Source organism: Oxyura jamaicensis, chromosome 2, assembly GCF_011077185.1.
Source record: "Oxyura jamaicensis isolate SHBP4307 breed ruddy duck chromosome 2, BPBGC_Ojam_1.0, whole genome shotgun sequence".
NCBI classification, from domain to species: Eukaryota; Metazoa; Chordata; class Aves; order Anseriformes; family Anatidae; genus Oxyura; species Oxyura jamaicensis.
The window spans coordinates 150,690,601-150,713,892 of record NC_048894.1 but is presented as its reverse complement, the minus strand read 5'-3'; the positions used below and the strand labels follow the sequence as shown (position 1 = coordinate 150,713,892).

The 23,292-nt window shown below is 38.7% G+C and overlaps 1 protein-coding gene across 1 annotated transcript in view; it reads right to left on the bottom strand.

The window, feature by feature from the left end:
* Window positions 1–2,442: 2,442 nt before the first annotated feature.
* The window catches only part of TG (thyroglobulin), a 155,511-nt gene continuing 134,661 nt past the window's right edge, over window positions 2,443–23,292 (bottom strand). The window contains exons 44-48 of the mRNA XM_035317229.1: window positions 21,957–22,138; window positions 18,209–18,316; window positions 8,674–8,814; window positions 7,711–7,901; window positions 2,443–2,808 (exon numbers count right to left, since the gene is read on the bottom strand). Coding sequence (XP_035173120.1) covers window positions 2,693–2,808; window positions 7,711–7,901; window positions 8,674–8,814; window positions 18,209–18,316; window positions 21,957–22,138 — 738 coding nt within the window. The 3' untranslated portion in view covers window positions 2,443–2,692. The remainder of the gene's footprint in view (window positions 2,809–7,710; window positions 7,902–8,673; window positions 8,815–18,208; window positions 18,317–21,956; window positions 22,139–23,292) is intronic.

The window sequence follows — 23,292 nt, the reverse complement described above, 5'->3', positions numbered from 1 at the left end:
TCCACGCTGAGGAAATATTATATGTTTGTTTTTTTACAAACATGAGTCAATAATGAAGCATTTTAAATCTGTCCTCTGTTTACGAGCTCCAGGGCAGCAGATTAATACCGGGGTTGCTGAGTTTAACAGTTAGTTCTCAATGGTATTCAATTTTGTGTATATTATGCTTTAAGATATTGTGGTGCAGAAGACAGTGAGATCACAGTATTATGAAGGGGACCCTAATGTTTAGTTGAGCATTTCCTGTTACAGTTATTGAATTTATTGGATGTGGATTTTTTTTTTTTTTTCTCATTTCTAAATTTCTTAGGATTTGATGGTTTAGAACACGGATTAATTACATTTTGCAAAACTGTTTTATTTGCAATGATCCTACCAAAGCTGTTATACATAGAGTAGAAAAAATAATAATAATAATAATAATAAAAAAAAAAAAAACAAAAACAACTCACTTCTTCATTTATACTTGTAAATATCCACATACATTAAAAAAAAATAATAATAAAAAAAGCACATGCTTATGGTTTATGCAGATTTAAATTATTTAAGTGTTATATTTAGTGCCCCAATATCCATACAATAGCCTTTTAATATCTCTTTAACAATAACTGTGTTTTTTTGGGTTGATTGATCAAAACTGTTAGTCTGATGGCCCAAAGTGCTTATTTGACTCAGTGCAACAAAACAGCCAGGCATATGGCAATGCCAAGCCCATTCTCTACAATAATACCCCATTTAATGTCACCAGTTCACAGGGATTTGGCTGGTGTTCTGTAGAATTTGATTTTAGGGGACAGTACAGTGCAGGAACAAAGACCATTAGATGGGGAAGTTGCCTCAGCATCTGGAATGAAAAACAGGAGGGACATTGTAGAGAGCAAACAGTGACCCAGAATACTTTTAGATGAGTTATAATGCATCTGTTTAATGGATGAAAAAGAGAAGTTCATATTTACTGAAGATTAAATATATATATATCAATAAGTATGATATGTATATCAGTAAATATTCACAGAACTGTTAGGGTTAAGCCAAGGGATGCTGATGCTGTAGAAATTAGTTAAGAGCACTGGAGAGACCCACAGTTCTTTAACCCATGTTATCGTTAAATAAATATGAAAAACTGAAACTCAGCTCTGGGTCTTCCCAAGGCTGGAGATGTGTACATGACTGTATATGTGAATGCATGCAAATTCATACCTGTTATTAGTATAAGAGGTTTTGGCAGGGTACAGTAAGCTTTAAATAGAATCTATCAAGCATCCATTTCCAGGAGCAGCCACAAAAGAGGAAAAAGTAAACCAGCCTTGGCCAACGAATCACAACTGCAGCATCTATAGTTACTGGAAAGAAAGCATGCCCTGTTGAGCTAGATGATTAAGATCTGGGCTTTTTTTAAAAGGCCTTAAATCTTTTCTTTTTTCCTTGCCAGTTAGCTATCATATAAAAAGATAACAATGGGCAACATTGTTTAATTGCCCCATCTTTACTTTTTTTTTTTTTTTTTTTTTTTATTTAAGAAGTTAACAAGCTTCTTGATTCTTCTGTTCTTTTTATTGTTTATTAAACAGGGTGTAAGTATAAGAACAATGAGTGTTATACAGTTTTTCTTCTAACTAGGTAAAATTCTTGGAAACCTGTGTTCATGGCAGACAGCAGTAACTGTTCTTGCATTGGCAAAGGTCCCAAGAACCAAACAAAACCTTATGAGTTGTTTTATTAAATCCTTTCAACACTACAAAAGAAATTTGTGTCCTACTCAAATCAATGGGAATTTTGCTCTTAGATTGAGGGCAGATGTAACTTAATTTCTTCTCAAGTATCATGAACAAGTGTGTGATATACTGCCAATTAAGGATTATCTGTTGCCAAATGATCCTAGCAATGGATTAACAACCTAACCCAAACTAGCTTCAGAGCTTTTAGAGATACCCATCAATATGCTTTTCCTTTCACTTCCAAAACTATTTGGTATCTCACATTCCCTTTATGAAAGATAAATGTTCCAAGGACAGGATATTCTAAACTTCAGTTGAAGTTTTGCCTTATCTCTGTTGTGTGCTGTGCTTTACCCAAATGGTCTTATACATATTTCCACAAATGTTTGTGAGATTAATATAGCACGTGCATGCGCCTGACTTCATGTGAACACACTCAATTCACTCTCTTGAGTCCCTCTTACATCCTCCTTTCCTGGACCAACCTGTCCCTATTCTGAAGCTTTTCAATTTTCTGCAGTGTCAAACCATGCTCCCACTCCTATCCGCAGCTTGTGATAGATATGATGAAAAAAGGGAACAAGTCAGAAATGACACAGATATGAGCATATTTAATCCTTATCAGCTGAGGGAATTTTCAGAGTTTCGAAGTTCATCCTTTTGTGGCTGGTGGTGCTACAATGTATAGGCATTTGTGTGCGGGCAAGAAATAGAGTCCAAGAACTTTTGTTAAATGTTTGCAGTTTTTATTGATATTCCATTTTGCAAAGTAGAGTTTGTTCTGATCTAAAATAATATCTGTTGGGCTTTATTTTATGCCATATTCAAAAGTTTTCTTGAAAGGCTACTTTCTTGAAAGGTCTACTTTATTTGTTCAGAGCGTTAACTAAAGGAAGAAGTTTGTTTGTCTGGTGTGACACAGTTGCATGGATGTACAATTACATGGCAAACCCATCCAATAGGACTGTGACCTTCTATCTGCTGTAAGCCACCTTGTCTCCCAACGGCTGGCTCTCCTGGGAGGTAACTCCTTCACTAGGGGCTTCACTAGAGCTGTTTTCTGCAGGTTGTTCTCCATTACTTGCACTTCCTGCAAAGACAATAAAATTGAGATTAAAATATATGAAGCATCTTTTATGCAGCAAGCTAAAAGGTATATGTGTTATTAATGGCACTTTAGTAAGAACCTTTTTATGCAGCTGTAAATGATCAGGAACCTATATTTCTCAGTTGCAGTCCACTTGCAAAATGCTTTAGGGTAACAACAGATCACCTAATGGTAATTGGCAATTAATTATCATACTTCTAGCATGCTTTAAATAACTGCCACTGGAAATAGTTTGCATTACACCTGTGTAAGTCTAGTTTTCTTTTATCGTTATTATTATTTTTTTATCTCATACTTACCTAACAGGCAGGAATTGTGGGGAGCATATTTTTTTGTCTGCCTGTAGTGAAAAAAAGCCCCAAGAAGTCATCTCTAATAGACCTCTTCTTCCTTACTCTTTACCTTCTGTGATTTCAGTCTTCCACCCTATTTCAGAAGTGCAGTTGCCTCTACAAGACCAAGAAAGTGTACTGATGGTTCTTCTTTAATGTAACCTAGCCAGAGTGCTCTCTTTGCGGCACAGATGCCCCTCAGACTAAAGGAATCTGTTTTCTACAGGAGATTTCCAAAAAGAAGGTGTGAGTAAAATGAGTAAAAGATGAATGCTAACCACAACATTCCTGATTCGGTCTTGACTGGTCTGAACTATGAATACTGTTGCTTTGTTTGGACACTTGCATGGCTACACATAGTGTCTTAGAGCTAATGGAGAAGTCTTCAGTTTTGTTAACCTTTGATTTTTCTAAAGGAACGGGTGGGGTCAAATCTGGCTAATTTAGACATGAAAAGTGTGCTTAAATGTCTACATTTAGGCACATGCATTAGGCAGACAAGATTTCACTTTGGAGGCATTAAAGGTATCTCCTTCTCCACAGTGATATCCCTGCTTACACAGGCACTTATTTTAGGAGGACTCGTTCTGCTTAGATACTAGTTAGATGAGTAAGGGATATGGACTGGATCCCAGCTAACCTGTTTGGGAGGCCGTGATAGGCCCCTTGTAAAGTGACTCACTGTTATGCAGTGCAGTCCACCACACTATGCAAGGGGAATTTTTGCATTCAGACATACTGTCTGAGTATCCATAAACACTCTGGAGTTCCTGTTTTTAACTGAATTGCAAGTTGTTAACACATTCCCTGGAAAAAGACACCAGCAGCTTTTTTCCACAATGGCCACTCTTCTTGTGTCTGGTTTTGATCATCCCCATGGAAACCATCGTGATTTAGAACATAAATCATGTCTTTGGATTCTCGCTGAAATGCAACCATGGGAACTCCACTTACTAAATCCAAACCTTTTCAATCACTATCACTTTTGTAATTCTCCAGGTGAATTATTACTGCCCCCCAAAATGTCAAATTTGCAAACTGGTTTCAGACAAAATTTCAACAGATTTATAAAACATCTGCAATGAAACAGATTCAAACTTTTCGCCATAACTTGTAAAGTCACTGCCAGGAAATACAATGAAGAATCATTGCATTTTGAAATTACTTTTGGTAAATTATCTTCAATTACAACAACATCCACTTCAATTATAAGCCAGGAATAAATGACACATTCCATCATTAAATATTACAGTCTGATTGCATAATGAAACACCTACTTAACCTTGAACAATATTTTTACATAATGGAAAGAAACTTACAGGTAACAGTTTAGCTGGATATATCATATATATATATATGATTCTAGACCTAGCAGTGAATAACCTAAAAACCATGTAACTTCATCTGTATAAGAGATTCTAAATACTAGAGGTTTTATTCCAAATACCTGCATTTAGAGGTTTGGGTCAGTTTTCTATTGGACTGATACCTAGGGACGAAGATATGGGGCTTTTGGCTTTTTGTTACCCCTAATTTGACATTTTAAAGTCACGACATTTCACATGGTAGTAAATAAAGTATCAAGAAAAGTTTTTGAAACATTAATTGTATTTACATACTCACCCAGTTCATCTCCATTTTACTGAAATATATTATTATTTTTTTTTTCTTATAAATTTTAGGCAGTATATGAAGCTAGAAAGATACTGATTTGAAGGAAGTGGTGAAATGGAAAAAACAGGAATCATCACAGTTGGTTGAGACTGTATCAGAGCAGACTCTCTACAGCTTTGCACTTGGACATGAAACCTGGATTGTTTTATTAGCAATGCCTCATGCTGCCATGCTTGTGAACTCCATCTATTTGGTGTGAGACCACACATAGCAACCTACAACAAATGGGTCTCAGTCAGATTGGACAGTGTATCATGCAGCCCAAATCACTATCACAGAGATTTATAATTATTGAAGGGCTCTTTTTTCCCCATACGTGTTAGGTTGGATCTCACAGTAGCTGACTGCTGAATAGTCCCCCCTCAGGAGAGTGCCAGGTGCATCAGCCAAAAATGGTTTGCAGCATTGCTGTCTCTAATCTATCATCCGACATAAAGCAAGGATCCGATATGATGGCCTGGCAGCACTCCAGGAACAGAAAGTCTGGAGCAGTCATGTAACGACAGAATGCAGTTCCTCAGCTCTGAAGGGAGGTAGAGCAAGCTACCCTTTTTACAGGAAAATGATGCATAGTGATTTGAAATAATTATAGTAATAAAAATCTGAAGACCTTATTTCTCTTGACTGAACTGACTTGGATACATTTTACAGTCCTATTTGTCCATTCCTGCTGAATGTGATTTACAGGATCAATGCAAGTGATCCCATACTTGCATACTGATGGGCTGACACAGCTTTGACATGAATTTCAGCACAACCTCCTCTCAAAAAGAAGTTGAGGGTGTTCAGCAATCATCATCTGAAGCTCATACAATTCTGCTAGCTGAACTGATGGACATTAGGAGTTGTTTTTTTTAATAGGGAATTGGGCTTGAAGTGTTGCCCAGATGCCCACATCAGGAGTTTCTTTAAGTCCCCATCTTGTACTGAGGTCTTGAGCTGAAATGGACTTGATGAGATGCCTGTTTAAGTATTACTCATAGGAGAAGTTTCAGTATTCTAGGGCAAGATAAGATTGAAGATGACTATAGAAGTAAGGTGACAACCCAACGTTGCTATGAGATGGAATTTAATAGAAGTGAACTGTTGTAGCTGCATTACCATGGTGCTGAGGCCAAGCAAACACTGGCTTGAAGATCAGGCAGGATAACATGTTGACTTGTACTTTCTAAACCTTCTCCTTGACAATATGTAAGCCAATAAATCTCACACTGTATGTGTTGTTTTCCAAAATTTGACTCATCTTTGCAAGCTTTTTCAGTGCTTTTTTTTCTCTCCATCTCTCAATTTTTATGTTTAATATTTGCCTTTGGTCACTGACGAGGGCAGGATATTGAGCCAGACAGACCTTTGGACTGACCCATACACAAAGGTTGTTGTGTTCTCATGTCAGTTTGGAGTTTTAAACCTTCTACATCTCAAAACCAATCTGCTCTGGTAGATGTTTTCCCACTTTTGGGGGGATTTCCTGTAAGGGCTGGGAGAAGCCTCTGTCCGTGGTGCTCAGTGACTTCAACTTGGACTATCATTACACAAGCAGAATACTGGAAAATTAAGCCCCAAAAGATCTAGGAGCTCTACCCAGGGCATCAGAATGAGATTTCAACCTTATTTAAGGCTGAACAATCAGAGCAAAGGTTTACAACCTAGGAATATCTTGACCAGCAGAAAGCCATTGGAGAGATCAAAATGGCCCCTCTAAATTTGAAAGACACTGAAGGATACCAAGAAACTGATGAAAAGGCCTGCAGTAAAACATTTAGTCCACTTTTGAGGAAAGACCACAAGTGATGATTTAGGCTGTCTCTTGAAAAAGAACACTTATTCTTTGTGTTTGTTTAGAAAGCACCAATTTGATGGTTCTGAGATGTTACAGTTTTATGTCATTTAAACATCATTCTCAGTCCATTTGAGATGATTCAGAGATAGCCTGGGCAGCTCAGTGTCTTGGAGAGAACATTTTGTTCACCAAAATGCAACTGCCCTCCCAAATCAGAAAGGATCTGGACTGTGTTCACTGTGAAGATGAGTCCATAGGACATAAAAAACACTTGTAAGCTTGCAGACCTTCCAGAACAGCTCAAAAAATCTGAGCCTGCCAAAACGGGATAGTTTTGTTTGCTTTTCTTGAGGCTATCCAAATTTATTAACAACACACACAGTCATGAAGAGAAGTTTAGTTACCAAAATAAATTGAGAGTTCAGTACAGGGCAGCAGACTGAACTCAACTGAGTGAGTCCTACTGTTCTGAGAAATAAGAAAAAAATGGAGGAAAAAATCTCACAGCTGCTTGGAAATTTATGGATACAAAGGAGAACTATGAGGGGTGTAACCAGCACAACTATTAAAAAAAAAAAAAAAAAATCCAAAGGAACTTATCTAGTGTGAAGTTAAGATGTGCAGAATCCATATTAAGACATATCTAAAGCCTCAGTTACAACTTTAAAGTATATAGAAGTTATCGTGCTCCTTCTCAGTTATCTAAATCTCACCACTCTTGGGTTACCTGCTTCTAGTGGATGAAAGAGGCCAGTCTTCTAGTTTAGGCAAAGTCTATATTATGTCTGCAAATAGGGAGCAAACTATAAGAAGGTATGGCTTCATCATTATAATCACTGCAGGAAGACTTCTCTAGCTCTAACTCCAGAACAATGAAACTTTATTACAGACTAATTACTGTGAAAGAAATATGTTCAATATTGCATGCTTTCCATGTTAATATAGTCCCAAACATATACCCTGGACATTGTAAGATGTTTCATCTATGAAAAGTCTTTTTTACACTGACATAACTATAGTGTTAATGGGAATACAGACAAAAGAAAACACTAAACAAATAATTTATCTCTATTTAATGATGGAAAACACTTTGCTCACCTGTGGATTCTTTCAGTCTTCTGATATAATCAGACCAAAAAGAACAGTCCTCTTTTTTTAATCCTTTAAGGGTTGGCAAGGAAGCAGTGAATTCTTTGTAGTTATCACCATCATCGTTTGGCAGAAACATTGGCCAGAGTGGCATCAACCCTGACATTCTTCTCGAGAAACTGTGAGGGTAGTTTGGATTTCTAAGGGAAGGGGATAAACAGCTATTAGAAAACAATGATGTGAACAGTAGAATGCAGAAGGAGATCATCTGGGTCAAGGAAATGTGTATCCAGTCTCTCTGACCAACAGGCTTCAGATTCAGCCCTGACGGGTGAATAGTTCATGGTTTCTCTTCTGACAGCCTTTTGTTAGTTTGGTTCACTTCCTAAAGAACAGGTACACAGAGCCTGTATAGACACAGGATCATCAGCACCCTCAACAGCCCTCAGTCACAGAGCATCCCAATGTCATCAAAAGAGCATTTAAAGTTGCAGTTCCCAGAGTAGCTTTCCAGAGATAATGCTTATTCACAAGTATGGCCACAACTCAATAAAGCTGAGGGTTACTCTCAGAGTAGTCGGCAAAGTGGTCACCGTGTCTTCATGTGCTTCTCCTTCTTTGGGGAATAAGGGAACTCTCAGCCCAGATACTTCAGAATTGGGGTCCCAAAACTAGGCTCTGAAAACAACATTGAGGCCTTTGTGACTCCCATATACTTAAGTAGAATTTGCATGTGCTCCATGGAAATAAATTTCCTATTACTTCTAGCTACAAAACATACTACAAATCTTCGGTATCTGGTTGACATCTTGGCCATGACTTTCCAGTACTGTTAACCAAAGATTCCTCAGTGGGGGTACAAATTGCTAGAGGAAATGGTGACTACCTGAATGAGGGCAGGAGCTGACCTATGTTCTCTCTACTCCTTTCTCCCTCCCCAATCATAGCAACTCTTAAATGTCACATACTTACCCAGAGTTTACAAAATTGGAGATGTACTGCATAATTTGCAAGGAAAGGCGCTTTTCATCCAGAGTAAATCGTTCTTCATACTTTGGGTAGAATGGCAGTCCAAATGCATACTGAACATCAAGCAAGAGCTCCAGACCTGAACTAAATATATATATATATATATTTATATAAAGATAATTAAAACCATCATTTATGTATCTGGGGGAGAAACAGAGCTAATTTAACTCAAGGAATAAAGCAAAGTTTTAAATAATTAATGACCTTTAAATACAGTGTTCTGAGCTATGGGGCTTCTTCAAATCAGAACATAAAAGAAGAGTAATCAATAACATGGAGAATTTGCTGTAAAGGGTCTTTAACATATGTTATAAGAGGAACTTTTGGACAGCAGGGCACCTTTGCTGAATTAACTAGGCATGTAAGAGAAAGGGATAGAGCAAAAAGTCACTCGGTTATTCAGATTTTGGTTGTACTTGGTTATACAGACTTTCACTATAATTAAATTCAAAAAGCAGAAGTAAATGGTGACATGGAATCTGGCAGCCATGATGGAAGGTTAATTATGGTTTATTTCACAAACTTGGAATAAAATCTTGGCCCTTCTTAATGACAATTGGAGTTTTTCCATTGATTTCATTGGGGCCAGGATTCTGCCCCAAGTCTTTGGATAAGGAAAGATGTAATAGGAGATGTTTACGTAGATTTCTCTTAGAGGTACTTCTAATCTAATTTCTGTGGTGGCTGGTTGGGTGGTTATGGTTCACACAGTCTGTTCTCTCCAAATTTTATATGGCAGTCAAGACAAACCAGCTTGAAATAATTGCCTAGTTCAGATTTAAGAAATAATCGTTGTTTACTTCCAGCTAATGATTAACACAATAAGTAATATTTTAACAATCCAAAGACAAGACTGGCCAAGCAACACAACAACCTTTGCAAGACATAGTAGCAAAGGTTACACAACTCAGTATACTGGAGTCCTGCAGAAAAAGAGCAGACAACTTCTGTTAATAAAATTAAAACTAAATTATGCTCAACATATAGCTTTGCACCACAACTCAGAGCAAGATATTTGTGGTCTGGAGTCCAATAGTGTTGTTGGTATCATGCAATTAAACAAAGGTCCAATTCACTTGGTTAAATGCTGCATGAAGGGAGACAGGGCCAGGGGACCTGGGAGAAGGAACAGATGTCTGCGAGGCAGAGACAAACAAATCCCAGATCCACTCAAAAGGATTTCATCTGCAGTGGCTGCAGAGGCTGTAGTTGAAAGGTGGCACAACTGAAACTATTTTATCTTTGGACGTGAAATGCAGCAGCACTGAGATGACCCAGATAGTACCTCTCACAGAACAAGGCTTGTATTTCAAGCCATCGTGGTCAGGTGGACTGGAACCAAGAGGACTCCTTCACATTATACGAGTGGTGGGACTACCCTATTCTCAAAACCCCTGTTTTGAAAAACAAACACACAACCCTCTAAATGAAATACATCTTTGGTAGTATTTCCCTTAGTCTTATCATAATACCTCAGTAATACTTTGCATCTGGAAAGTGAATTATTCACAGATTATTCACCAAAAAAATGCAGAACTGAAACAAGATTAAAGCATATTTTTCTTCCCCAAATGTTTATAGAAGGATTAAGCAAGATCATAGTTTAATAATTTTTCTTTAAAAATAATTTGCTTGGCCCAATATGTTACAGCAATATTTAACATCAGCATTGCAGCAGAGGTATTATGTACTTAAAGGAGCTATTATCTTTTCAATAAAAAGTCATTTTTGAATAGAAAGATGACATGAAATTAGTTAAGATGGATGGAATGAAGGGACAAACCTACCCATTTAAGGAAGTCATATCAAGGGTGACTTTATCTCTAATCTAAAACAAGTGAGCTGTGAGTGAGGGTGTCCATCCAAATGCATCTGTGTTCTCAGCCCTGGTGTTTCTAGAGGTAAAATCTTATAAAGTTACGGCACAGATTAAAATTCTGCAGACTCTTGTACTGAGATCTTAATAGGAATAACATTATTTGTACAACTGTAGCGGGTTTGATACAGAGCACAAAGTGGTACAGAACTCCACAGTTTGATGGGCTGCTTTCAGTATACCTGGTTGGTGGTACCGTATCCTGGCCAGTATCAGTAGTAAGAGAATGAAAAAGAAAACAGAAGCATAAGAGTGGAAAGAGGCACATGTATGCATGCACAGATCAGCAACAGAGTTAAGACAGCTGTGAAAGATCTAAATGGCAGCTAGATGGAAAATATCAGGGGAACTTTTCTTTCTCTTCCTTCAAGCTCTGACCATCATCTATTAGTGCCAGAGGGGAGTGCAAAGTGGCCAGAATAACCCAAACAAGGACTCTGGGTAGCATGTAGGATTTCTGAGCAGACAGAGTGATCTTAGGGTAGCACCAGGTACTGACGGTGTTTTCACTGGAATGGGAGAAAGAGAGGAGTGACCCAAGCATGTCTGGTTTAGCTCTGGTACCCTGCTAGCTCTGCATGGAGACTATTCTTTTCTGAGCTGCTCCAAACTGCACTCCCAATACTCCAGGGTGTCATGTAGTTTACTCATTGGCATCAGCTCTAAAAGGGGAAATGCAGAGCCCAGTGACTGGTGGAGGACAGTTTGGTAAAGGGAAGGATTGCAGAGACAATGGAAAAGGGGATTTTTAAAGTGTTTTTAGGGAAGAAAAACTGATATCAACTAAAAAAAGTCACTTTTCAAGCAACAGATCTCTTTAATAAGAGCAGTGAATTTAATTACATGTAAAGATTTAGTCTTGGTTTTAGTGACTTCATGGGACCAGTACTTAATGCAAAGGTATTGCTTCAAATCTTCTGTGTATATATAAATATGTATATAAAGGGATGTCATAATTTTTAGAAACAGATTCACAGTTCTGATGTGGCCCAATGGCAGACTGGTAACATGGAAGAGCTGACAGCCAGACCCTGCCATTTTGTTCACAATAAAGTGAGTTCCCTTTGAAGGAGAATTATTACTTCACTTCAGGAGTCACTACTGCAGGTCAGTTATCCAATGTACAGCAAACAAGTGACAAAATCCCAAACTGTGAAATTCATAGATAAAAATTTAACATCAGACCCTGCTGTTGTGCTCAGATAAATTATCTTCCTATTAATACTAGCAGATTTGCAGATAGAGATCAAGTAACCAGAGCTTTTAACAGGTACCGTCTCAGCAATGTCAGGAGGAGGAGCCTGCCAACACTGCAGTGCACTTTGCCTGGACTGAAACGTGCCTTTTGGAGATAAGCAAAAATATTAAAGAATAAATTATATATAACCACCCATCTTAGAAAATGAAATGGTACTTGATTGCAGGGTGAAAAAATATATATCAAAGGATAGCCAGATATTTATAGAAATCTAATGAGCCAGTGTAAGGCCTGGTGTGAACTCTGCAGTTCTGGGGATACATTCAGTTCATTGTGTCTCCTCACATTACATAGTCCTGCCAGACAAATGGGGGAAAGCATGTGAAAAACAGATGAACAATTTTATTTCTTTCTTTCTTCTTTTCAGGAAAATCAGGGCATATGGAAAAAACTTAACTCCTAGTGGTATTAAACTGCCAAGTTTATCCCCTTTTGTACCAAAAATGTCCTATAGATACGTGTGACTTGCAAAAGTATCTTGGAGTTTGCTGTGTCTTTTCCACTTGGTTTATTCCCAATACACGCAAAGTTCTACTTTGCACTATGGCTGTGCCAATGGAAGAAAATAAAACTGAGGCAGCAGCAGACAATAAATTTAAGAACTTGAGATCTCACACTAAATGAAAAAAAAAAAAATACACATATATCATTGATCTTAATAAAGGAAGGAAGCATTGTTATCACCTCAGTATTCCTAAATAACACATTACAGAATTTTGCCAGGGAATTACTGTATTAAAAAACTAGCAATAGGCATGCTGACACTGGAGTGTATTCTGTGGTGGGGCAGTATGCTGAATGAATGGATGAATTACCTTAAAAAGTGGATGTGTTCATCTGAGGCCCCAGAGCACTACAGAAGGTCTCTCTAACTATATGGACTTTGGGCTTATCTGCTAGATTACATTTTCTGGAACCAGCCCATCCCATTGCAGTACATGCAGTTCCAAAAAGAGCTTTGTACTTTTCTGAATTTTGCTTAACATAAAGCTGATTTCTGATGCTTCTGAAATTGGTGCTTTGTACATTTATGTCTAACTTCCAGAATCAGATCCAGGGACTGAAAAATCTGCTGAATGATAAAGGCCACTAAGCCACTCTGTGGGAAGGAAAAACAAGTTGTCTAGACTTCAAAACTTCAACAACACAGATGCTGTCTACAGACATGAGAACGGCGTGATGTGGTTGATTTAGCGAGTGTTTTCATAGCTGCAGCAGGCACAATGCAATAGATAAAGCCAGAAGGATGAGAGGCAATTCCAACAAGAACAGCAAAACAACTTTTTAGGAGATGAGAGGGAGGACAGCTTTATAAAGAGTGACAAGCTGTTGTTGCAGCAAGTGTACTACCTAAGGCCATTGTGTTGCCTGCCCAGCCATGGAAGCAACGGGCATCGCATCTGTGCTTGTTACCACCCCTCTGGTGCCTCACCTGTCCTCTGCGGTGAGTTCCTTTGAAGCCCAGAGATCTGATCTGTGCCTTTCTGTCCGCCTACACAGCACCCTGTTCAACATTGGTCGGCCATACAATGAGGTGTTGCTACTCATGGACTAATAGCTACAGTCATGGGGAGAGCCTCAAGTGGAAAACATGTGGAGGACAGATTAAAGGACTGCAAAGTAATCTGTCAGGGTTATGTTTATTATGAAAGCAGAATAGTAGAAAATTTCCTTTAATTAAAGTGATTTTAAGAGCAGCCACAACTAGTTCAGCATAATAGCAAATAAAACATGAAAATACTTCACATAGTTAATGTATTTATACACTTTTTTTTTTTTTTTTAGTCAGTCAGGAGTTCTCATCTTCAGAATTACAGATTCATATAAAGTGTGACCACAGTCCAGCCAGTTATGTTCACCTTGGCATGGAGCAGTCTTTTAACAGCTCACAATAACATACATAAGAGTGCATAGTCAGGAGGTGAAGACAGCCCTAACCAAAATGACTCCAAATAGACAGCAGCTCATTAATGTTGGAGGAATCTGTACAGACCACAACAGTTTAAGAGTTTTGTTAAAGCTTTTGTGACAATTATTATGGTAATATTAATATGAGAGAGCCTCTTTAACTCTCAGTTTAGACTTCTCCATTGATAATAATGATGCTTTGCCATCCTATGCAGCTGATGATCTGGCCTCCTCAGTGAGCAGAGCCCTGAATTTTATCCATCATCAAATTTAAGACAGCACATCTGGTGCCACAGTGTGACTTGGAAACTATGCTGGCCCAGAAAACAGTGCTACTTCATATATCGGTAACATGCAAAAATCACCCAGAAACCTCCTGAAGGGTTAACAAGGCGAATCTTTGTACAGTTCATAATATTATCTCTCAAAACATACTTTCTTCTATCACATATTTCTTTACTGTAACTAAAGCTGTACTCCAGCCCTTCCCACTAATCCTAGGCAATGCTGAGCACTCACATTCCTCCTGCATTGTTTACAGCAAGTGTTTACTCCAAGGCCTAAGTGTTCTCAGAAAGAGAGTGACAAAATGGCATCTGGACTACATGTATTTTTGCCACAGATCATTAATGCAGGAGCTGGCGACGCATCTCACTTCATTCAAACAGGAACTGAAGAGTAAAGCAGACACTGTGCCACGCCAAGCTTGGGAGAATGCTACCACGTGGAAGAGGATAGCTTGCTCTCTGCAAGATCAATTTATCTATACGACAACTGTCAGTTTATGGTTTTATGTGATTTTCCACATATGCCATAGACATCAGTCTAGAGTGGGATGTTTAGTCCTGCCCTTGCATCTGTGCATGTCTGAGTGTGTGTGTACATTTTAGAAACATCCAGTTGTCACACAGGCTTTTGCTAATTGATTTGTTCTGCTAAAAGTTCCTCTCTGTTTAATAACTTTTTGTCTACTTTGCATCATTGCAGTTGGGTCTGTCTTTACTGGCTGACTTCTCCCTCCCTTTTGTTTATCTTGCTCTGAATTATTAAGGGACTGCTCCATGTGAAACAAGATGAAATACCAGTACTTTTTCATATCTGAATTTTAACCCTGTCTTCTGTTACACATCTGGGGGGACACACATAAAGTAGGAGAGAGGTGACAGAGTAGAAATGAGTCACTATACTGTGCAGTAGCCTAATCAGTGAATGGCCTTTTCCACAGTCAGGATATTTTATCTAACAGTAAATAGTCATCCATTGCTGTAATTACATTATTTTAATATAACCATTCCAAAATCCCTGTGAGGTGGTTAGTAGTAATCATTATAGATATTACAGATATTACTATCATTATCATCTTTATGATATAGGCAACAAAGATGAAAAGGCCCATATCCTGTGTAAACTGAGATCTTAGAAAGAATTTAGGCACCAAAAACCCCCAGACCATTATTTTATCTCTTACGTTGCCATTTGGACAAAATGCTGAGGATGCTTATATTTATACAAACAGAGGATATGGTAAACCCAGACGTGACTCAATATCAAACAGGCTGAGAAGTTATTTTTCTACCGAATGCCTATGAGTGATCACAGTATCTAGTGAGGTGTTCCTCCAGCTATATTCACCAGTATGTGTACCCACAAAATATCCCATACATGCCTACTACGTGTAAAATGTAGCATTGGTTATTGTATTCATTAACACAAAGAAATGACTGTAATAGTGTTCTTTTATTCAGAAATGTAATAGCTGAGTGTGAGATGACACTCTGCAGAGAATCTGTCTCTGTTCCTCATCCTAAGGAGAGTCACAATTTTCAAGGAAGAACTTGATAACTGGCAGCACTAATTACTCCAGTGATTATGAAGGTCCCTTGGGAGTTGGTGACATGGTTGACAGATCTTTCTCTAAGATACTCATGTACATCATTGGTTTTAATCTTGTAGGGCACATCACCTATAACATTGCCAAACAGGTCATTTTTTTAGTTTCAGGTTGCTGGTGGTTTCTTGCAAATTTTAGCCACTGCCCCATGTGAAGCTCCTAGCCTCCACAGTGCTGCTGCATTGAGTTGCTGGGAGGCTGCTGGGCTGCTTGCAATGCATGTGTGCTGTATGGAGGGGGAATGCCACAGGGAGATTGAGGGGGGGAGGTCACATGGCAGAAATTGGATGGAGGATAAGAAAGGATTAATTTAGGAATGAATGACAATAATGTTTAAACACGAAACTTGGAGTATATTCAGCAACAGACCTAGTGGGAGGTTTTCACAAAAGCTGTGAAACAGAGGCCCTGTGGAAAACAAAGGTGTCACTTCATAAATAGTCCTGTGTTACTGTCAAAAGATAACTGTAGGTATATGCACAAGGTGAATTCTGCAATTTTTTTTTTTTTGAAATGCTTGGATTTGCAACTAAAACTACATTATTTTAGCAATATTAAGCATAAACAAAGACTAAAGCAGCGAAAATGCCAATCAAGAATACCAACTTTGGTCCAATTCTTCTTGCAAGTGGCCTAGCCTACAGCATTTGAGCCTCTGCCTGGTATTCCGTCAACACATTACAGACAGTGTGGTGGCTCTATTGTATGTTTGTTTGTTTTTAAAGAGGGTTATGTAAAAAAATAAACGAGCAAGTTCAGTACCAAAATGTAAATTAGCTTGGAAGACCACTAACAACATAAATTTTACTGGAATGCATAGCTAAGTTCAATGTAAACTATTACTGTCTTGGAGAGTGTGAGGAGAGGTAAATAACAGGAGCATGAAAAATATTTCTAATAGGACTAGATAAAAGGCGAAAATCTCATTAATTCAAAATCACTGCTTCAAAACCAGTGACTCTAAATTGTAAAAGGTCTATTTCATCTACATTCAAATAAGATGTTATCATAGATTACTGGGTCACTGTCATTCTCCAAAGCAAGAGAAAACTTGCTAGCTTTTTTTTGTGAATACTTCTTTCTGTGTGGTTAGATGTTTGGCATACCATGGCTCGGCTCTTTTTGGAGCCTTGTAAAAGTCACTTATCTCAGCCTCTCGGTAGCCAAACAGAGCACTGTGAACATTCCCACTGGAGCTGCCAGTGAAATAATGGCTCCCAGAGGATTGAGTTCTTCTCCACTAAAAAGAAAGCCAGCCTGTGTTACCACAGCATAATAGCCTTCATCTGTAACCTAGATCTTGGCTGGCTTCTTTCAAATGCTTTTTCACTACGCTATCAGGAAAGGAAAGAAATGCACAGTATACAGGCAACTTCTCAGTATCAAATGGTGCCAGTAGGAGCATGCTGCCCCCCACCTCCCCAAGGTCTTCCAAATAATCTTGGCCCTTCATCTCTTCAGAGAAAGTCTCAGAAGGCAGAAAAGGTCTCAAAAATAATCTTGGTTGGACAGATAAATGGGGAAATACAGGGTGCAGGGGGCAAATACTGCTCCTTTGTAAGGAAATGGCAGATCCCTTATGCCAAGTATCCCTGTGGGCTTTTTGCTGCCCTGATGTGTGGCTCTGGGGGACAGGAGGGGCTGCTGTCACTGCAGCTTCTGCACACTCAGGCTGCAAAAGGAAGGGACCAGGAGCTAAATGCGTTGTGTCACATAGCAGCACAAAGTGCTAACCACTGCCCACAGACCTCAAAGTCTCATCCGGACTTCTAGGAGGGGCTGGGTTTAAATAAAGCAGGAAAAGACCACCTTAATAGTCTCTGCCTACCAGCTTGTTCTAAGCCCAACAGAACAACTCATTTACACCTCTCACTAGCATTTAAACCTTTCTATCTAAAACATTATGCAACTTCTGAAAATTTTCCAAGCAAGCTGCTTGAAATGTGAAGGATGACATAGAGCATCAGTCAGCAAATGCTCGTGTTCAAAAATATTTTTCCTCCTACGAGACAGTCTGCCAGCTGATCAGAAGTCATTATGCTAGAGAGGGAAGGAATAAAACCCAGACCCTGACCACAATGAAGACCAGTCAGTGCAACTGTGATGCAACTGCATTGACCTCAGAAGGGGGCAGTGTTAAATTAATGTTCAGTCCTTAGAAAATTTTACCCCATTTACCTTGAGAACTGTGAACTCCATGTGACTTAGACAATATTCTGGTTTGTTGTGGAGGATTTATCAGATACAGAGAAGAAATCTAAAATGCTAACTAAAACTGGCAAAGGTATGTAAGTTGGAAAAGTGAAACCCAGTTTAGACATTTTACTTGAAGTGTATCAGTTGAAAAAATCTTTCCGATACAGTCAACAAAAAGGAATAACCTATCAGAGCCTGACACTTCCGTTGCAAATATAAATTGTTCATTTGAGCTATATGTATCTACCCATTTACTCCACAAGGTGCCCAAAGAAACAGTCATGTTTCTGCAAACTGTAAATCTGAGAAAACATATGATCTGAGAAAACAATGAAACATATCTCCTTACCTGCTCTGTGAGGAGCTTTCAGGTACGTGGTACATGAAGACATTTCCTCTGGAGTTAGCAGCCCAGTGACTTGCCATGTTTATGATGGGACATGTGATAAACTGGTCACTGATAAAAGAGGAGGAGTAGGGAACAGACAGTCACATAACAGAAAAAGAAGAAGAATCAAAAATAAAAATAAAACCACAACTAACAGGCATCTCTCTGTATTGACAGCTTTCTTTAAATCTTCCAGAACAGCTCATATCTCTGTCTTCAAGTGAACTGAAACAAACCACATTCACTCTGTGAGCCCTGTACAGTTTAGAATTCAGTACAGTTTATCCATGGTTGCAGTTTTATGGAGTGTTGAACAACGGTAATATTAAATACACAGAATCTGTCATGAAAGGAGCGTTCTGGCCAAAAGCAATCTCTTTTTAGTCTAGTTTAAGGGGGCTCAGGCTTGTAATAGTAGAAAGTTCCTTCCTCTGGCACTGGTGGGTTGCAACCATATCCAGTAAAAAGACTTAGATGTTTCTGGATTAAGGATCAATGCTATCACTTCAGAATTTAGATCTCTGTGATTTTTTGCAGAGTTTCCAGAGCTGGCAGAGGGATGTAAGAGGTCACTTTTGGAGATGTCCTGCAGGGCTTCTGGCAGGGCTCAGCAATATGGAATAGCTGCTGCAGCTGCATGTCTGGGAGAGAAAGGTTAAACAAGAAGAGTGCAAGGAAATAGTTAAATGATCAGTTCATCACTACGTGTTGCAATACAAACGTATGAGTGAAGCAAATACATCCAAAACTTCCTAGCTGCCATTGCCTCAAAAAGAGGGGCTGGAAGCCTGGAAGGTGTGGAGAGCAGTAACTGGAAAGAGCACAAGAGGTTCAAGAGGAGCAGGAAGACAGCAAGACACATTACTGTGTGATATCTCATCATCACTCCTCAGGGCAATATCCTACATACAAAAATGTATCACCACTTCTCATTTTAAATGCACATCAGGACAGTCTTTGGGTGTTTATATATCCATAACTACGTGAGCACACAAATGTATCTGCTGCAGAAATGCGAGGTTTCATTTCTCAGTCGAGTGACTCTGAAATACTAGCTGCTCCTTCAAACTTGGTGGGTAAAAAAAGAATGACTGGTGGCAAGAAGCACCAGAGAGGCATAAAAACATGTTGCTATATTTAACTAATATGATTCTGAAAGCCACTGTTTGGGTAGCTATCTTGGTTCAGCAGAGTTTATTTTAAGCCCATCTCTGAGACCACAAGCTATGGGCCGACTGACCACAATGTTCTTTGACGGTTATGGTTGACAACACCCATAAGAAATGAAAATTACCATTCTTCGCATACCTAGCAGCATGAGGTTTTACAGGAGCAGATGTCCTTTGAATACTTGGGAACCTATGGAGAGCATTAGTTCTCAAGAAATGCTTTGAGATACATTCACTATTTTAAACTGTTTCTCATTTGGTGCTATGAAGAGAAAAAAAAAAAAAAGTCAGCTATTCTGGGCAAATTAAAAAAAAAAAAAAAGGCACAGAAATGAAATGTCTGTTTCTTATAGGCATGGGGTACCAGAGTAAGAAAGGAAAAAGAACATGAAACTAATTTTACACCTGAGAAAATATCAGAGAATTGTGGCTAAAAGTGGAAATGTTTTTAAACCATAAAATATGCATAATATATGTAATTTATAACAACCACTTATGTTGCTTTCCTCTTAAACTTAAACTCATTAAAACTTGAGCAGCTAATAACTTCCCAACACAGAACTTTTCTGAGATTAAATACCTATGCTAGTGGTAAGTTTTTTGTTAAAAACAGAAACAAAACTATTTTCTTTATTCTGCACATGATACTGATGTAGGTGACTGTAATTCTGTAACTGCTGTCTCCCATTCTGCCATAGCTGGAGTTATTTCCAAATTATTTAAAGAAAAAAAAAAAAGTGTTATATTCAGCTGTTATGATTTCACTTCTGATCCTTCTGCTTCTTCGGAGTGACTCTTTAAGCTAATCACATCTTTTCCTAGCAAAGCCTTTTCCTTCATGGTGTAAATAAGCAGGTAATTAGGTGATTCCTACATCCATGAGGCTGCTGTGGGGTGCTTACAGGCTGAGAGCCAGAAGAGCTCTTTGTATAGCACATCCCTGCTGCAAACAAGTGGTGTGCTACCTGCTGTAGCCTTGCAAAGGTCATCACCTGCACCACGCTGAGCCCTGGGCTGAACACAGATGACCAAATGTGATGGCCCTGTGTTGTAACAGCTCCTTATGGAGGTAATCTCTGGATGGGAAGATCATGCTGCAGAGGCTGGTGTCCTCTCCCTAGACAAACGTGGCACAGTGCAGGGCTTGAGAAATGGCACGCAGCTCAACCCACAGCCTCCTGGGCTTGTTTACTCTCTGACCGCAGTCCACCAGCACACCTGGACCACCCAGAAGCCTTTCCCAAACAGATTTAGTCACTGCTGTCCTAGATCAGATGTTGCCAAGAGACTCTTGGCTCCTGTTCATCTTCCACTCCCTGAGGCTCCCCTGGAGCAACCGCCTGCGATTCTGGTGGAGGACAAAGGCCTAGTGAAAGGAAAGCCTCATCTCTAAAGTCTCGTAGAGAGGCCCATGGTGTGGCAGAAGGCTATAATGCTGAGAGAACAGATACTGGGAGCTTGTAGCTGTGGTGCCTCACTTGAAAACAGAGGTGAAACAGATTGGGTTCAGATCACCAGATTATAAAACACACCACCTTAGAAATGGAAAGAGTTTTCATAACTAATCTGCATGCGAAACAGAGAAAGGAATGGGGAAAGTGTTTTCAGATTTTTTTTTTTTCTACAGATCTGTTCCAGTTAAACATTCAGCCTCAGAGTTTGCACAGAGGCAGGAAAAAGGAGGTAAGATTTCCTCTCAGTTTGCCTCCTTTCAGAGAAATGATCTGAGACTACTTGGTAGCTTTCCACCTGCTACCGGGTAAAGCGTATCAAAGCCACCATGTGACCCAATCTGTTCTTCTGCTATGGGTAAAATGGAGATTAGCAATGCACAGAATTGTGCTGAGAGCCAATTTTCTGAACATTCACAAAGTGCTTTATGTTGGAGACTCACCTATAAAAAGCCTAACATTGTGAAGAAATGTATTTTCCAGGTTTCATAATATAAAACTTCACACAATTGTTGAAATCAAAGTTTTCAAACTTGACTGCCAAAAAAAAAACTAGCACATACCTAACAAGCACTTAAAATAATGAAAAAATAAGGTTTTGCAACTTTTTTTTTTTTTTTTTTTTTTTTCCTGCAGTCTACAGCAGCAGGTGTAATGTCTCCAAATTTCAAAAAAGTAGGAAAAAGCAGCAAAATGTATATCTGGGAGACTGTTTTTGAATAAAAGTCAGTTTATAGAAGACTCAGGGAATAGTTGATGCAGAGTACGCACACAGTCAAGACATCTTTGATATGAAAGAGTATAAAAAAGAAGCATTAGTAATTTGAATCCAATATATAGTTCAGGAAAACCAACTCAAACTTTTCACAAAGGATAAAAATCACTTCAGTTTCTGTTTAACAATGATTTTGGAAGCTTCATAGAAAATGAAATCCTCTTCTCTATTTTCTGTGCATTTGCATAAGAATTTCTCAAGTTATTCAGAATATAAATGCACACTGAAGATAAGCAAAACAAACCTTTCTTAACCCTAATCATACAATTGTATGATTGCATATCATACAATCATACATAGGATGAGTTTCTTACCGGGTGGCATTTTCCAAAGCTCTGGAAAAAGAAGAATAATCATCGGTTGAGTGTTCAAGGGAGTAATACCATGTAGCTGCATCTTCAATGAACTTATTGGAGTCTTCTCCTCCAAGAGAATTTTGCAGAGCTTGATAAAAGGCTGTTTTGCTGTTGGCTCTTCCTTGACTTTCTTCAAATTTCTGAGAACAAAATACATGGAATTTTGAAAAAAAAAAAAAAAAAAAAAAAAAAAAAAACGGAAAAATGCAGGCTCAGATCTCCCTCTGCTGGAACGAGTCCTCTGTACCATGACCTCTGATTTAGGGGAGGAAATATTCCTACATTTGCTTTCCCAAGACTGTTATGAGACAGTAGGATTGGCTTCCTCAAAACATACTATAGGACTGACTCCATAAGCTGCTAAACCCAAATTTTAGGTGCAGTGCTGTGATGATGTAGCTCTTATACTACAGAAACTCAACTGACTCTCACATAGATAGTTCACAGAGATAGTTCCTTAGTGGAGATGCACCCAGTGTTGTCTTTCTTTAGAGCTCATGCAGGAAACCTAAAGGGAAGACAGGGAGATACCACTCCTTTCCTTTGGAAATTCCAGAGTGCTATCATATGGCTATATCACTCTTCAATAAACACCTACAAAGAAATATGTTATGTTTATTAGGGACATTATTTAGGCCCCTTCTGGAATGCTATCTGCCTTAGCCTTGGAAGAGAAAACCCACTCCTCTAAAACCCATTGCAAGCAGCAGACATGTTATTCAGAAATCATAACCCCCTACTGCTTTCACTGAGTGAAATGCCCTATTCATGAGTTTGAGAGACTGAAACCATTCTTGACATAAAGGCATTTCCCACCATGCAGGACATGTCACTGCAGATTTATTGATAGCAGGGGGACCATCTCCTATGCCAAACTGTTTATCTGACCCTATTTTTACCAAAGTTAAAGACTGTGGGAAGTTTTCAACACATCTTTCTCTAAGGAAGCTTTTTTTAAATTTTATTTTATCAATTAGGATTCCTCATTTTTTTTTTTTTATTTTTTTTTTAACAGATTTTATTTCAAGTTCAGAAACAGAGCAACTTCCTTAAAAAAGTAACCTGAATGTTCCTGTGGATCAAGTCCTTTCTGAAGAGAGTACCTTACAGGTGAACACTGGCTGAAATATGATATTAAAGCTCCAGAGAGAAAGATCTAATAAAACATATATATTATTTTGGGCAGCCAGTCTAAAACAAAATAGACCAGTGTCTGCCCAGTCCAGTTACCAGAGATGCTTTATTGAGTATATTATTTTGATGGCCCACAGCTGGTTTTTATCATGCAGCTAGA